General features: G+C 44.2%; 3 protein-coding genes across 6 annotated transcripts in view; 1 reads left to right on the top strand and 2 right to left on the bottom strand.

Moving 5' to 3' along the window:
• The window catches only part of SANBR (SANT and BTB domain regulator of CSR), a 28725-nt gene extending 25350 nt beyond the window's left edge, over positions 1–3375 (bottom strand). For both annotated transcript variants that reach the window (XM_080407921.1, XM_080407922.1), the window contains exon 1: positions 2–3375. The gene's annotated coding sequence lies outside the window, so the exon portion shown is untranslated. The remainder of the gene's footprint in view (position 1) is intronic.
• Positions 3376–3515: 140 nt separating this feature from the next.
• Positions 3516–10279, bottom strand: PEX13 (peroxisomal biogenesis factor 13). 2 transcript variants are annotated; one of them, XM_080407930.1, is made up of 4 exons: positions 10147–10279; positions 7369–8066; positions 6782–6910; positions 3516–6248 (listed from the first exon to the last, which is right to left on the bottom strand). In XM_080407930.1, exons 1-4 carry the CDS (start codon positions 10218–10220, stop codon positions 5953–5955), a joined length of 1197 nt encoding a protein of 398 aa, XP_080264056.1. In that variant the 5' UTR covers positions 10221–10279; the 3' UTR covers positions 3516–5952. The 2 variants fall into 2 exon arrangements, with proteins under 2 accessions (XP_080264056.1, XP_080264057.1); XM_080407931.1 differs by having other exon boundaries at positions 6782–6907.
• A 69-nt stretch (positions 10280–10348) lies between these two features.
• The window catches only part of PUS10 (pseudouridine synthase 10), a 36780-nt gene continuing 31420 nt past the window's right edge, over positions 10349–15708 (top strand). For both annotated transcript variants that reach the window (XR_013931345.1, XM_080407929.1), the window contains exons 1-3: positions 10349–10461; positions 12345–12481; positions 14635–14901. Coding sequence is in view for 1 of the 2 variants with exons in the window: in XM_080407929.1 (XP_080264055.1) it covers positions 12356–12481; positions 14635–14901 (393 nt within the window). In the remaining variant the exon portion in view is untranslated. The remainder of the gene's footprint in view (positions 10462–12344; positions 12482–14634; positions 14902–15708) is intronic.

Below are 15708 nucleotides of genomic sequence, written 5' to 3'. Positions count from 1 at the left end.
CCTGGCGGGCCCCTAGGCGAGGGGCACGGCGGCGCGGCGGGACGGGCAGCGGCTGCTCCTCCTCAAGGCGCGGCCGCCGGGGCAGGCGGCGGGACGGCGGCGGCGCCGCTCCCCTGAGGGGACGAACGGCACGCGGGGCGGCGCGGAGCCCGGGAGCAGCCCGGCACGGCCCGGTCGCTGCCAGCAAGGCCCCACAGCGGAGCCGCCCCGGGGCTGCTCTGCGCGGCGGGACCCGCGGGCAGCCCCGTCCGCCGCCAGCCACCGCGCCCGAAGCGCGGGAGACGGGCTCCCTCACACGCCGGCGCCACCCGGCCCCACCCTCTCCGTGAGCGGGGAGTGCGCGGGCGGGGAGCGCCGCGAGGGGGGCGCCAGCCGCCAATCGGCGCCGGGCGGGGAGCGTAGCCCCGCCCCCTCGCGCCAGGGAGAGCCAATGGGGCGGCCGGAGGGCGGGGCTGCGGCCGCCCGGGCAGTGCGGGAGCGCCGGGGCGCCGTCTTGCGGCGGCCGTGCCCCGGCCCGCCCCGCCTTGTCGCAGTGCAGCGGCGGCGCCCCTCCCGCCGCGCGCCCCGCGTCCCGTAGCCTAGCAACGCGCCGCCCCGGCCCGGGGGCGGTACCGGTCCGCCACACCGCCCCGGCCGTGACGCCAGGCTGCGCCTCCGCCTCGTCACGGAGCGGTGACGCAGCCCGGCCGCCGCCCCAGACCGACTTGGGAGGGACCGTTACGTCACGCGCGTGACGTCACGCCCGACCCTCTAGACCACAATGATGTCACGCCCAGCTTAGCTGAGCTCAGTATGACGTCACACCAACCCTTCCCCGCTGCTGCCGGCACCCACAGCCAGCCAAGCCCGCTTACCCCAGCACCCCACTGGAATCACTCAGAAAATAACTGGAGAAACTCGGGTTTTTCCTCCATAAAACCCCACGCCGCCATTCATTCCGCCATTACCCCGCAGAACGGTACCGGGAGGGCTAAGCCTGGGCAGCCCTCGCACGTGAAGGCCCTGTCACCTGCCCAAGTAACACCGCAGGAACGAGAACGATACAAGCACAGCAAATCAATTAAGCAAGGGCTTGTGTTAAAACACTTGAGTAAAGGCTGTGCTCTACCCACAAAAAAATGCTGACTAAAGCTACAGAGCCTGAATTTAAGCTTTTCCCAGGTTTTCATCTAAATATTTGACCCATCAGTAGCTCTAACAGCGGTAACAGAACATGGACTTGGACCTAATCACACGGAACAGCCCAAGCGCCCCACAGCCCTTCCTTCAAGGCTCCGCTCAAACCAGAGCTATGCTGCAAAAGGTCAGACGACAGTCCCAGTCCTGCCGCATCATCCCTCATCGGTTTGTTTCCTACCCCATGCCTGCTATTGCATCACGTCTTCCCAAACATTTTAAAATCACCTCCCTTGGGAAGCCGTCTGTGCCTGCTGCGGACCAGACCATGACCCCTTTCCCTGTGTGCAACACGGAATAATCCTCCCCAAGCCCTGCCTCTGGCTAAATCTCACTGTACCATGCTACAATTTGTTCCTCCTTGTTATTTTGGGAGGAATCACCGAGATAATCATGGCCACAGGGATATTAACCGTTTTCTTCCAAAAAACCCCCACCCCTAAAATCTGGAGTAATACAGCAAGGCCAGAAAATGCAAAACAGCACAGATGCGTTAAAAAAAAATAAATAAATAAAAATTGCACCCATCTAGAGAAGTATATGAAATCTGAATTCTTTAGTCAGTACGAAAGCTTCGTTTGGGTTTCAGTGAGAGCAGAAAGCACTTCCATCCCATTCCACACCATCCCACAGTAATCCTAGGAATAAGATAATGCTGCTATATTGCAATATTATTAGAACATGAAAGTCATTAATGCTGTGGAAGCTTGATGGTATGTCACACAGAACTGGCAACATGGTTTTAAAATTAACCTGTGCTGTTAGGCAAAAGTTTAATCCCTCCCTTATTTTTTTTAATAACAAAAAGCCACCAATATCAATATTTGAGAACAAAAAAATAGCATACCTTAAATTTTACTCATTTGAGTCTCTAGACTATGCTTGTTTTGTTACCAATAATTCAAAGGTAGTAGAACTATTATTTTGCATTTACAGCATTTTCACCTCTAAAACCCAAAACCTGTCAAGATGCCCTCTGACAGCAGAAATAATCCATGTCATTTGCTCAAATCTTGTAGTTTTCTAACTTGTGAAATTTAGGCAACTTTAGTACCTTGAAGTAGATTTAGAAACTGTAGATAAGAAAGATCCAGGGGTGCCTTGCATGGACAGCATGCCTATGTTACTATTTAAACCAGTTATACGAGTACATTTCTTTCAAGGAGAGATTATCCAGCTGCTTAAAGGCTGTGTTTGGTATCACCACAGAACCCAGGAGACTGATTTATAATCCCAAACCTGCTTCAAATTGGTCTGCTGAACACCTGATGCCAAGACACAAAGGAGAAAAAACCTCAGTGTATCACCACCTGTTGACACACTCAATTACTACCTGCCAACACGGCCAAAAATGTTTGCTAATCCCAACACACAGCCACACCTACATGGATAAGAAAAACCAGGAGCTACTTAAAAACATAAGGTTTCATATTTTCAATGTTTTGTAAAATACATACAGTTCCACTACTATTGCAGACAAGAGTATTTCTACAATGGTGTGTCAAGAAAAATCACTGTGTTGGTTTCTGAGTTCATACCTCTTCTGGAAATTTTTCATTGCCAAGAGATCAGATTTGTAAGAAACCATATTTTCTTTTTATTTACCTTACTAGCAAATGTCACCAAGGTCCCCAAATAATTCAAAACCTTACTAGCTCAAATGCAGTCTAGTTCCACAGAAGGAAGAAGTTTCAAAACTGTGCAAAGGCAGCTGATTTTATTAAGTTCTACTAGACAAAGAGAGTACTTTAAATTTATTATTCAGAAACCTGAACGTAGCTTTGAATGTGTGCATGTTCCCATACTGCTAGCACCCACAGAACCAGTCAAAACTGGCTTCTGTCATTAGTTCAGATAGTATTCAAGCAGAAAATGCTCGGTATATTAAACAGCATCAGTAAGATTCAAGTGAGGTTAAACTAAAGCCTTATATAAACGTCACAGAAGTCTGTAACAGTCTTCCAGGACTGCTACAGGTATATAAGTAGTTCCAAAGAATAACATACAGGTAACTTAGTAAGTAGATAGCTCAAAATAAGACTCAACTGCCTAATGTCTAAGTTCAGCAGTATCTCAACAGTATCTCTTTTCTGACCCCCTCCCCTACACACTTCTGTTGCAACCACACCTGCTCCTTTGTCATCTCACCTTTCTGAAGTTGTGCAAGTCTTGAGCAGCCTGCCAACCAGCCTCCCTTTTTCAATCAACATTCATTTAGATCTTTTTCTATAGTCTGACATAGGGGCAGAAATGTAAGGCAATGAAACTGGAGGACTCACAGTTTTTTCCCTTGTGCTAGTTCATGCATTACAAAAAAAAAAATATATTAAAGCACAGTATGTATTTTACTTCAATGCATTTTAATATCCTTCTGCAATCAGTACAATTAATTGAGTTAAATAACTTGCTTAATTTCCTCAGAGCCTTCTTTCCTCATTAAAGTAATCACAAGATTGAAAGGATCAAAATTCTTGTCAAGATTTAGCAGATACAGTTATGACAGCAATTGGTAGACTAAGTCAAACTACCACAAAACCAAGTCAGTTATTAATAACTTGCCACTAAAAGAATTTTTTTTCAAAACAGTATGACCTGAAAAGTGAAATTAAATTCGTCTTTCTAAAAATTAGTAAGGTTTAAAGATTTCAACAATCATCATGGTACTGTCTTCCCAACTTGTTCTGAGCCGGAACACAGATGTCTACATTTGTTGAGTTTATTTATTCATTTATTTAAAAGATCCTCCCTCTGAAGGAGGAAATCTTTCACTGATACAGAAGAGGCTGACAGCCCATTAATTAAATCTCACAATAGTAAATGAATTCCCTTCAGGAATACACACCATAAGCAGAACTGTACACTTGATACCCGCCCCCCTTCTTTCCTCTGTATATTTTATATTTCAGGATTGTTTGCTATTTTTATTTCAACAACAGATGTCATTTCCAAATATAGATAATTTTCTTTAATGCCCTGGTACACAGGGAAATGTCTCAGGAACATGTTCTGTTTTAAACCTAGTTTCAAGTTTCTCATTTGCCCTTTAACTACTCTCCTTTTCCTCTGCACCTGAAGATCTAACAATCTAATAAAAATGATTCTTTGCCATCTCCCAATACCTGAGCACAACCACTTAAAATTCTTGTTCAATTATCAACAAAGGGCAATCCGAGATTACTTTAAAATCCAAGGTTCCAGCATAACCTCCATCTTTTCAGCCACTCTACCTCAATAAAACTCTATTCACTTCATCTTTCTTGTCAAGAGTTTTGTTGTGGTGAACAGAATTATAAGAACTCAAAGCCAGCAAATACAATTAAAGTATAAATACTGAAAGCTTTGGTAACATATAATGGGTGTTGAAGATCTCTGTAGAAACAGTCAAACTGAAACTAGTGGGTCCATAAAGCAAAGGCACACACCCTACTTCTACTAATACTTTTGAGTACCTTTAAAATAAAAGGGAAATGCTATTTTAATGATTAAGACAAGCTTTAGTTATTTTATCCATTGCTTTAACCTTCAGAAGCTCAACATATTATACATATATACTACACGGAAAAAAGTTTTAATTATCTTTCTTCATTTAAAAAACCCCAACAAAAACAGTATTACAAGATGGAATTCTCAAACATCAATATGAAGAAAATACTAAATACTTTGAACAGTCATAGTGTTTTTATGGCTTTTGATAAACCGCAGCCCTCAAATTTTATGGGCAGATGCAAAATTTACCACCTGAATGGCAGCATAAAGCGTTAACTCCAAGACCTTGGCTAACTGGGGCAATTAAGCAAGAAATGGTACTTTTTCTTTGCTGCTCCAATTATGTTAAACTTCCCTCAATCTAATGCTTTCCTACTGCACTAAAAGGCAGGATAGATACTCTGATATTCACATAAAAACAATGAAGAACAGAAGTAGGTTGAGATGCAGATGGTAGTCGATAGACTATTGATAGGCAGTTACCAGGCTACAACACAAAAAGGCTAGGAGTGATGCAAAGTTAGTTTACCACAGAAGGGAATAACAGTAAGTGCGCTGGCAAGTGCCTGACTGCAGGATACCCTTTATTCTGATGTTTTTTTAATAAACAAAAGAGAACTCGTTAGAACTACTGCTGAAGCTTCACTGCCCTTCCTTTGTAAACTGTGTTTCTCCTCCCTTTCTCATAAGTCCCTTTTTTATAAGGTTTAAGGTCTTTATGACAGAAGCCCTACTTCTTGCGAAAAGCAAGTTAACTTAGAACTTCTAACAATTCAGTTGTGTCACCTAAATCTCTTGCAATTCTCCCTCCTTTGTGTGGGAAACAATGCACTATTACTGTTTTATGGTCCTCGGCATCCAGTTTTGGAGGACACAGGACAGAAGTCTATCTTCCCTTTGCATATGTATTGAGAAGGCCTCTAGTCAAGCCGACAACCCAATGAAGACTGGATGATAAACTCTAGAATTCACCAGCAGTTTGTCTCCTTAACAGGAATAGGCTAGCTGCCTCCGTTGTTTTGTTTGCTTTGTTATAAATGCCTCAAATCTCCTCATCTCAAGATCTTATGAGTTACTGCCAGGTGGTTGGGTAGAATCACTAATGTACAGCCTTAGGTGAATCAAAAATAAATACTAAAAATTTGAGCAATCATTTCTCCATCCCTTCACCAGTCAGTAGCGGCAGTAACTGGTACAGACCCATCAGTGTTCCACTACAATACAGATTTTCAACAAACCCTAAGTTTTATCAATAAAGCACAGTTCAGTTGCTTTGTTGATGAAAGTGCACTAGAGTTCCTGTTTCTCTCCACTAACCATAGTGGAGTCAGACGCAACAGGATCTTTCTTACTTCCAGCAAAAACAGAATCAAAAGCAGCTTCCTGCTCCTCTGAAGTCACAGTAGCAGTGGATCCTGTAACAGCTCTGCTGGTAAAGGCTGGCCGTTGTTCTGTAATCCTTTCCAGGTCCACCGTTTTCCTACCTCTTCTTTTCCCCAGGATTTTGATGTAATTAGCTGGCACAAGTCCTGTTGTTTGGCCATCATAACTAGCCAAAAGCCAACCACGGATTTTGGGTTGTTGTTCTGAAGGAGAAAATGCAAACATATCAAGTTACAAAACAATTCAAAATATATTGCAGTCGAGGCACAAGCAGACCAGAAGACAGATGACATACCAGCTCATCATGCAGAGGAAATAACTCTGCCATAAAAGGTGGATACAAATTACTTCACAAGAGAAACAACTGCATCGATGAGGTGAACTGAAGAGTACTGCAAAGTGCAGGTTGTTCTGCAATCAGTAACACCACCGTTCTGCAAATGCCTCAGGATTTTCACAGTTACACAGCCCACGTGAGGAAAAGGTAACCACAAGGCTAACTACAAAGCACTCCCTGAATAAGTTTAGGCTGTGTCACATCTTCAGGAACTTGAACAAAACTATGCAAGTTTTATGACAATTCAAGTAATAACTTATGGGGGGGAAAAAAAAAAAAAAGATCAGCGTGGATGAGGAGTTTCATCAAATAAGGTGGTGGTGGTTTGTTTACATTTTCAGGCTCTAACAATAGGACTTCACATGTGATTAGAAAATATATACAAAACTGAAAGTTTACCTTTGGGTGCTAATTTTAGCACATCACCAGCACGGAAAGAAATTTCTTCTTCAGAGAGCGCACTGAAATCATATTCTGCTCTTCCAACTACATGATCATCTTCTCCGCTTGCCCAGTTACTAGATACTGCTTTCAAAAAGAAATTTAAAGTTTATCTGCATTGAATTTTAAAGTTTGGAAGGGTTTTTTCCCTGTTTTTTTTTTAAAGGAAAATGAAGAAAACACTTCAACTTCCCTGCCTAAAACTTCCCCAATAGAGAACTGACAGAAGTAACAAACAAAGCATTATTTGTTGAGTCAATCCAACTGATACTTTTCCCCTGGCCCCAACTGCCACATCTAATACAAAGGAAACAGAAAGAAACCCTGATTTTGGAATCACAGAAAGCTTAGCAGGAAGCTGCATCCCAGCTCAACTAAGGGCTACTGAAGCAGGCTGTTACTGGTGTAACGTGCCTGAAATTCAGTATTGTACCCCAGTATCTATCAACTTCTATCAATGTAATGTAAGATTAATAGCTATACACGGTAACAGAAGGAACAATAAATATATGCTGCACTTCTCTTGTGCTGCAAATCATCTTTACCTGTTTCTTCATCACTGTATGTAGAAAGCAGTTTCCAGATCAGATAGGGACCTCCCATTATAACAGCAAAGAATAAGAAAATAGGCCAGGATTTTGCAGAGTTAGTCGCCTTATCTTCAAGGCCAACACGAGCTACTGTCCCCTCACTTTCAGCCCACAAATCCTCATTCTCAGAGCTCTTCCGCAGACCTAGTAATCGCTGTAGACGTTGGTAGAGATACCTTATAGTTCTCACTAAAGCAAAAGCTGAGAACACCTTGGTGAAGTGTACTTTGAGGCGGGAGAAGTGATTGGCTACATCCAACACAGCTCTGAAACTGTTGTAGACAGCTGAAAAGGTAGCATCCATCATCATGCTGACTGAGGCAAATGCATGCACAATACTTTCAATGGACTGAAATGCACCTCTGCTGCTCTCTTCAGCCTGCTGAACAAACCTGCTGGGAGGAATATCATCTGCACGAAAGCGGTTATAACCCAAACCACCATATCCGTAACTGTAAGGACTATAGCTTCCATAAAAAGAAGTTCCATATGAACCATAGCCTGGAGAAAAAGAACTACTATATGCTGGCCTGAAAGTGCTCAGACTACTGCTTCCTGTTCGCTGTGATGGTCTTGGCAAAATAGGTGGAGGTATTCGTGCAACTGTGGGTTGTCCAGGCCTGGTCAGCAGGTTGTCGCCCAAGTCAGCAGACCTAAACAAATTCAGACAAGCAAGATCAGTACTCAAAATAAGTTTATATTTTCATTTCTGCAGAGATCTTGGCTAACTATATAAATACAACAGGGCCTTTCAGTAGTGCCAGGGCAGGGAACCTGGTAGCCAAACACTCAATATGTTGCACAACATCTGTGGGAAGTAAATAAAAGTCAGGAAATACAGGTCTTTCAGGGAAGAAAAAACATAATGAGATATTCAGTGTAAATGTGGAACTGCAGCATATCCAAAATGTACACATGGAAAAGCCTTCAATCTGTTTATTGTATTGACTAAGAAAGCGTGAAATGCTACATCTAGATCATTTTTCTACATACAAAAGCCTCTCATATGCGCTACCAAGAATATTTCTGAACTTCTCAAACTGAAAGTTTTATTTCCAATACTTACTCTAAGCTCTTCTATACAATGAGCCAATGACACAGTAGGAAGGAAGTTTGTGAGCTCCTTTGAATCCACCCTTAGAGAAAAGGGTGGCGTGACCTAATTGAGAATCCAAGTAATTATACAACATATGCAAGGGCTTTGGGTCCCCCAATTTCCCCTTCTACACAAACTATCTAATTACTTTTACGTAGCACATCAAGGATTGAATTTATTAGTTAACTGTTGGCAGGAAGAGGTATTATAAATCAATTATTTGCTTTTATTTCAGCAAACATTCCTTTGTATGCCCATAAGTTTAGGTCACTTTATCTATATGCCTTTCATAGGAAGTCTCTGCAAACTCTAGTCTGGTATTGGAATTGTGTCAAGCAGCTGTCCAACTTTTGCTGTGTCATTAAAAAGCTAATCACATATTATGACCCTTAAACAGTTTGGTTATTTCCCACGTTTACTGCCTCATCCCATGACTTCCCACTTCTATAGACCATTAAATTCACAGAAAAATAAACAGAAGAAGAAAACTCAAGTTTGAAGTGCTATGATGCTACTTTTTTCTGCACTGCTTTCAGTGTAAAGCATGCTCGCTATACTACTTCTGTGTAAGGTTGGGAACAGCCTCCTCTCAGCAAAACTTTCTGATTTTCACAGCAGAGAATAAGTTACAACTTTACACTGCTTGATTTTTTTCCATCATAGACACTAAATCTCTTAGCAGTTAAAAACAGAAGCAAAAATAAGTCATTATCACAGAAAACAGAGGTACTGTAACTTAAGACACTGCTCCATTCCCCTCGCTGACAGTCAACTTAGGACACCTCACTTTAAAGCTGTTTGAAGCAATTGAAAATGAGCTAGATAACCCCATCGAGAAAAATTAACATCCATTTTCTTGCTTAGAAAGCTTGAGCTGGCAGTGCAAGCAGCAGTATCTGTTGAACGTTTAGTCCTGGGCTAACCTTTTGCCCAGTTTCAGCTGGCTCTTTCATTTGGTACTAGTGACTGCAATTAAACAAGACTGATCTTGACTGCCAAGCATTCCTTGACTTCTGATAAAAAGGAAGTTTACAAACACTTTCTGTGCAACATCCTTCTCCATGAGCTTGGATTTTCTGGAAAGCTCAGATTCCCAGGTGAACACTGCTGAGACGGACACACCGAAGCATCTTTTCCAATTCCTGAGGGTGACACACAGCTTCTCCACTCCTACCGTGCACGCTTACACAGCTGCGTGATCCCCAGGAACGGCCGCCTGCACTCAGCCCACCCCTGACAACACGTACAGCTTTACCTTCACCACACTCACTATACGTGCAGCTTTCTACAGATACAAGCAGAGCTCGAGACTAGCTAGCACCGTTCGGGGGCCTCTCCTTCCCTCTCCCCACCGAGGAGGGGAATCCACCAGAGATCCCGCTCCCCGCCTGGCACACAACCCCTCAACAAAGCAAGGCAAACGACCCCAAACCACCCCAGCGGATAACACACACACCCCGGGCGAGCTCCCTCAGCCCGCAGAGGCGCTGCTCGGCCGAGCCCGACCTTTGCGCTCGCCTCAGCGCAGAAGGCCGAGGCGGGAGGCCCGAGGCGGAGCAGGCGCAGGCGCCCTGAGGAGGCGAACGCCTAATCCCACCACGGGCAGGGGAGACCCGGGGGCCGGCGCACGCACTCACTGGAAAGCCGGCGCCACGGTACCCGCCAGCCGCCGGTTCTCCCAAGGCTTGGGAGGCGGCGGCTGCGACGCCATGTCCGCCTCGCTGCGGGCCGCGCTCTGCCCCGGCCCGGCCCGCCCCGCTCCTCCGCCCGCCCGCCCACTGCCAGGCGCGACGCGCGAGCCCCGAGCTATTCACCAGCAGCATTTCGGGCAGGGCTTCCCGCCGCGCCGGGCCATCGATGCGCTCTGCTTTGCCTCTGCGCAAGCCTGTATCGTGCCCGCTGGCCGCCCGGGAAAGGGGGAAGGCTCGGCGCCGCGCCGGGGGCGCTGCGAGGTGATCGCTTCTCCCGGGGGAGTGGGGCGGGGCGGGGGGCGGCGGCGGCAGCTCGGAGCCCTGTGGGGCAGGGCGGCTCCGTGCGGAGCGGGTCCTCATCCCCCCCGCCCCCTCCGGTGCAGCCCGTGCGGGCGGTGGGGCCGCCTCCCCTCCCCTCGCCGAGCGCTGAGGCGGCGGGCCGGGACCGGGGGCAGGAGCGCTGCGCTGCCCCGGCGCGGCTGGGCCGGCCGGGTCTGGCTTCTGTCGCGATAGTGACCCGACTGTCGTCGCGGGGGCGGGCGGGCGGGCAGGGGCTTCGCCGTTCGGGCCTGCCGGGGAGCGCCGTGCGGGGCGGCGGGGGCGGCGTGCCTGCCGGCCTTCGCGCCCGGGAAGCGGGACATTGCGTCTGGAGCGTCTCTTTTTTTTTTTTTTTTTTTTTTTTTTTTCCCCTCGCTTCAGGCGATGGTAGCATGAAGGCGTTAGGGTGGCAATATTTAAGCCTCACGAAGCTGAATCGAGCTAGCAGTTGCCTAAAAGTATCTTTGTTCGTTTTATGCTTTTTAAAAGCAGGTTTGAAGGTTTCTAGATAGTCCTTGGCTTTTACAGCTTAATGTAAAGAATCCAAATCCAGGAGAAACTGAATTAAGTGAATTAATAACTTCTCCTGTGCTCAGAAGGTTGAGCTCTCTGTGCAGGGTGCTCCTGAGTAGGACAGGACACCAGAGGTGTGACAGGTTGTGCTGGCACAGAGGACGCCTGTATATCCAGCCTCTACACCGGCTCTTCGATACGGAAACTAGGCACCTGTCAAACATTGCTTACAGGAGCTAAACCCCAAACAAAATCAGGTGGTTCATCTGTTGGTTATTGTGGAGCACCTTGCCAAAGGATGTAGAGGCAACAGAATTTCAAAGAGACACTGAAGAAAGATTGCAGGAAAGATCTGTTAAGGTTTACCAACAGTTAAACCACACTAGGTCAAAGGAAACCCCCAAACCAGAAATAACTGGAGGAAGGGAGCACACCGTGGCAGAGGCAGAGGCATATGCCCTGCAAACACATATTTTCCTGTGGCATCTGTTTATACTTGCCCTGGGTGACAGCAGAATTGAACCTTTGGCCTGAACAACTGTGGTTATTCTTATGTGCCTCCTAAAGTTTCCTAGATAGCCGGTAAGGTTGAGCATCTCACTGGGAAACTTGCTGAGATTTCTACCCCATTATTAAATTTCAGCCAAAGAAATTAGTCTGTTCTGCAGTTCTGGGCAGAGAGAATGACAGAAAACCAAATTAGCTATAATCTTTTAAGGGAAAAAAAACCCATTATCTCTTCCCAAAACTCCCAAAGGAGTCCTATATTTGAGATGGGAAAGAACAAATCTTAAAAAATTGAAGGGGCTAACTTCCTTTGCCTTTAGGGCTTTGTATGATGAAAGGGGATGGCATCTGTTGTTTGGGGCTTCCCCCCTGCCCCACTCCGTGATTTTAATGCATTGATTCTTTAGTTGCTGCAATTTTGGAAGGAACGCCCATTTTACGTTTGGCTTAATATGTCTTAGCTCCACCCTTCTCCATTTAGTAAAGAATTAATGTGTCACGTAATGCACTTTATCAAAGATAAAATTCTGGACAAAAGCTCTGCATATGCTTGTCAGAACTCTTGACTTCAGATTTTTCTAGGAAGTACAGAAGCTTTTCCATGACTCAGTGGTCTTTTGGGGTTGGTCTTCCAATTCTGTTGTGCCTTTGATTTGAAAGAATATGTATCCTACACTTTCTCTAAAGGACAAAAAAAAAAGAATCCAGTGATTCTAAATATGATGCTGTTAAGTGAGTCCTTTTATTGTTGCATTGCTGAATTGCGTTTATTCTAAGCTTTTTTTCTTTTCTTTTTTAAACTTCAGCATTATCCAGCATGTCTTCACTAACAGAAAAGGACAGACCAATTGTTCAGCTGTTACTGAACACTGGCACTTGCCCACGATGTATTTTGAGGTTCTGCTGTGTGGGATCACAGATGCTTTATAGACATCCATACAAGGTTTGTTCTTTGTATTCCCAATTAGAATGTGTGAACATGTGAATGCAGTGCTCTTTACACTACCTTGAAGGTCGTTGTTGTATTCCTGGGCTCTTTGCCTGAGAGGAAAACGCTTTGCAAAATGTGTTATGAAAAATTACTGCTGCTGCACTGTAAAATTTTGACAAATTACAAGAATCATAGAATATCACAATCGTTGTGGATTAAATGTTAAGTTTGACTGTGAAAGTTGCTATGTATTCCCTGAAAACACCAGAAAATGTGGCATGTTAGCTTCTGCACAGCATGGCTCTATCACTTTTGAAGCAGAGCAGCTATGACCGTTCCCTCTGTTCTTTTTCCTTTATTGTAATAAGTAGTAAAGGCATTGTGGGCAGTGTAGCTGATGCAGAGGGAGAACCATCTATGTTCCAAACTTTTTTTTGTCTCATGCTTCCTTTTTCTTTCAGTAGAATTGGTAGAGGGATGTAACTGAAGAATTGTGGAGCACAAGTTAAGGATAAATCTTCCTTTTTCAGTCATTCAAACACAGTGTTATTAGGCATCCTTTTCAGCTGACCTTAATACCAAAATTGAGTGTACTTCAAATTTTTCCTAGCTGTGCACAACCATTCTTGCCTTTGTTCTTGTATTTGATACTCTTCAACTAATTTTGGCCATTTGTTTTTCATCCATACTGGTTCTTTGAGACTCCTTTCATTGTGTAGGCCAAATAAACATCTCCATTTACTTGATCTAATCCCTTGTCTTTATGCTTTCATCTTCTGGTGTCTGTCTTGATTGTTTCGCCTTTGTTCAAGTTTAGTTTCTCCAGAATTCATTTTTAACATCTTTCTTAGAATCCTAGAATGGTTTGGGTTGGAAGGGACCTTAAAGATCAGCTAGTTCCACGCCCCCTGCCACGGTCAGGGACACCTTCCACTAGACGAGGTTGCTCAAAGCCGCATCCAACCTGGCCTTGAACACTTCCAGGGATGGGGGATCCACAGCTTTTCCAGGCAACCTGTGCCAGTGCCTCGCCACCCTCACAATGAAGAATTTCTTCCTAATACCTTGTCTAAATCTACCCTTTTTCAACTTAAAGCCATTCCCCCTTGGCCTATTGCTACATGCTTTTGTAAAAAGTCCCTCTCCAGCTTACTTGTAGGCTCCCTGTAGATGCTGCAAGGCTGCTATAAGGTCTCCCCGGAGCCTTCACTTCTCCAGGCTGAACCACCCCAACTCTCTCAGCCTGTCTTCATAGCAGAGGGGCTCCAGCTCTGATCATCTTTGTGGCCTCCTCTGGACTCACTCTGAGAAGCCCCTGTCCTTATGTTGGCCCCAGAGCTGAACGCAGTACTGCAAGTGGGGTCTCACAGGAGTGGAGCAGAGGGGGAGGATTGCCTCCATTGACCTGTTTCTTCTTTATCCTTTTCCATTTTCTATTAATCATTTGAGAAGTGTTCATTCTGTATGCCATTGTTTATTCTTTTGCACCTCTACCTAATTTTCCTCTGAGTTGCAATACCACAGCAACTGCTGTCCTTGTTACTGAAGACCTTTTAATAAATCTCATTTCTAAACTATGTTTTGCCTCTATCTCTCATCTGTCCTAAAATTCAGAGACATGCAGGAATTCTTCTGTCTTCTCACCAGCACATCCTTTAATTTTTATGGGCTTCTGTCTTTATATGAAGTTCATCCTCTATGTACTTAATTTCACCCTCACCTGTATCTGCTCTTAATTTTCTTCTCATACTGTGCTAGCCAACTCTTCCTAGTCATCTGGGCTAATCGAGTTGGAGGAATTAAATTCTAACATAATCTAAATGAGAAAAAGGCAATAAACATCTGTTTCTATTGAATAGTGATGAGGCCAAAGATAGATGCATTTCTGCAAGTCAGGTCTGTAAAATGTTTTCACTTTTGAATGATAAAGAAGTCTGTTCAGCAGAATTCAATTTCTCTGGTCAATATTTTGAGAGAAATACAGCTTGAAGCTTTCTAATGGTGTAGATGTCTTTTGGTATAAATTCCAAGTTGTTAATTACATATACTACGGCTAAATTGAAATGGTTAGTGCTGCCTTTTACAATTGTGTTTATAAGTGCTTGTTACAGCATTGGAGAAAAGAAGAAGAAACAACAACAGTATGATTCCTCTGTTTATGTTAGGAGTTGATGAAGGATTTAAAAGAATTTCTGAAAAATAATCAAGAGGAAGAAGATACGGATTGTTTTGATGTAGTTGATCCTCCTTGTAAGAGAATCAGACTTGAACAGACAGAAGAAGGGCCTGATGCTCTGAACCACAACGGAGCTCTCCAGCAGATACCTTTGGTTAATGATGGAAATACCGCAGTGGAGAACTCAGCTGTGAAGGTTTGCAACGTGTGTTTGGGAATTCTTCAGGAGTTCTGCGAGGCCGACTTTGTGAAAAAGGTAAATATCTGTTCTTAGTCTTTCCGTGTACTTTTTCTGGAGATTGTGTATGTTAGGGCCTACAGGATAGAGCTGATGATTTTAAACACCATGCAGTTAAACAATTAGGAGAAAGGTACTGGAAAACAAATCGAAACATGTGCCTGTTTTGAATATTTGAAGTGTAGGTGGCGCCATTCGACTATTTACTGCTCATTGACACTGTGCAAACTTCCCGTGCAGCTGGGAAATGCAATTGTCCCTGTGACCATATTTTACCCAGGCCTTGTCATAATGTAACTTTTTGTATAAAAAATAGCAGTGCAGGTGCAACAGAATGACTGCTAGGAGCACATTTTCCTAGGAAAAGGACTAACAGTCACTTACGGGAAGGGAAAATGAGGAGGCATCAACTGCTGTGCTGTTCAGCTTAACTATATGTTCCTAATACAGCATGATTCTGTACTATTTTTTAGAATATATACAATGTACTATTAGAATATATATACATATATACAACGTACTACTATTTAGAAAGCCACAGAGGAAGAAGAATACTTTGGTGATACAGCAGGTTGTAGGTAATAGAGAAAATGTGAGTTAGGAGAGAATATGGGTATAACAAGTGTTGCAAACATCACCTCTGAGCAATAAAATTGCTTATGTCACAAACTGAAATATCAGCTAGAAAAATCACTGTTGCATTTGAGATGTTAAACAGAGTTTTAATAGAAAATAATTTGGTTTAATAGCGTGAATATATCTAAAAATGGGACTAAACAGAAAGCATAGTATATAGTTTCTGCTGTTGCAGTGCATGATGTTTCT

Source organism: Falco punctatus (genome assembly GCF_963210335.1).
Source record: "Falco punctatus genome assembly, chromosome: 12".
Taxonomy (NCBI): Eukaryota; Metazoa; Chordata; class Aves; order Falconiformes; family Falconidae; genus Falco; species Falco punctatus.
Note: the sequence above shows the minus strand (reverse complement) of the source record. Positions and strands in the feature narration are given on the sequence as shown.

Coding starts and splice junctions, on each gene's coding strand:
- PEX13 (XM_080407930.1), bottom strand. CDS start 10,220: ATGGCGTCGCAGCCGCCGCCTCCCAAGCCTTGGGAGAACCGGCGGCTG. Junction 6,911..7,368: donor ATACAGTGATGAAGAAACAG/GTAAAGATGATT, acceptor TCTTTTTGAAAG/CAGTATCTAGTAACTGGGCA. Junction 6,249..6,781: donor GCTAAAATTAGCACCCAAAG/GTAAACTTTCAG, acceptor TTTCTCCTTCAG/AACAACAACCCAAAATCCGT.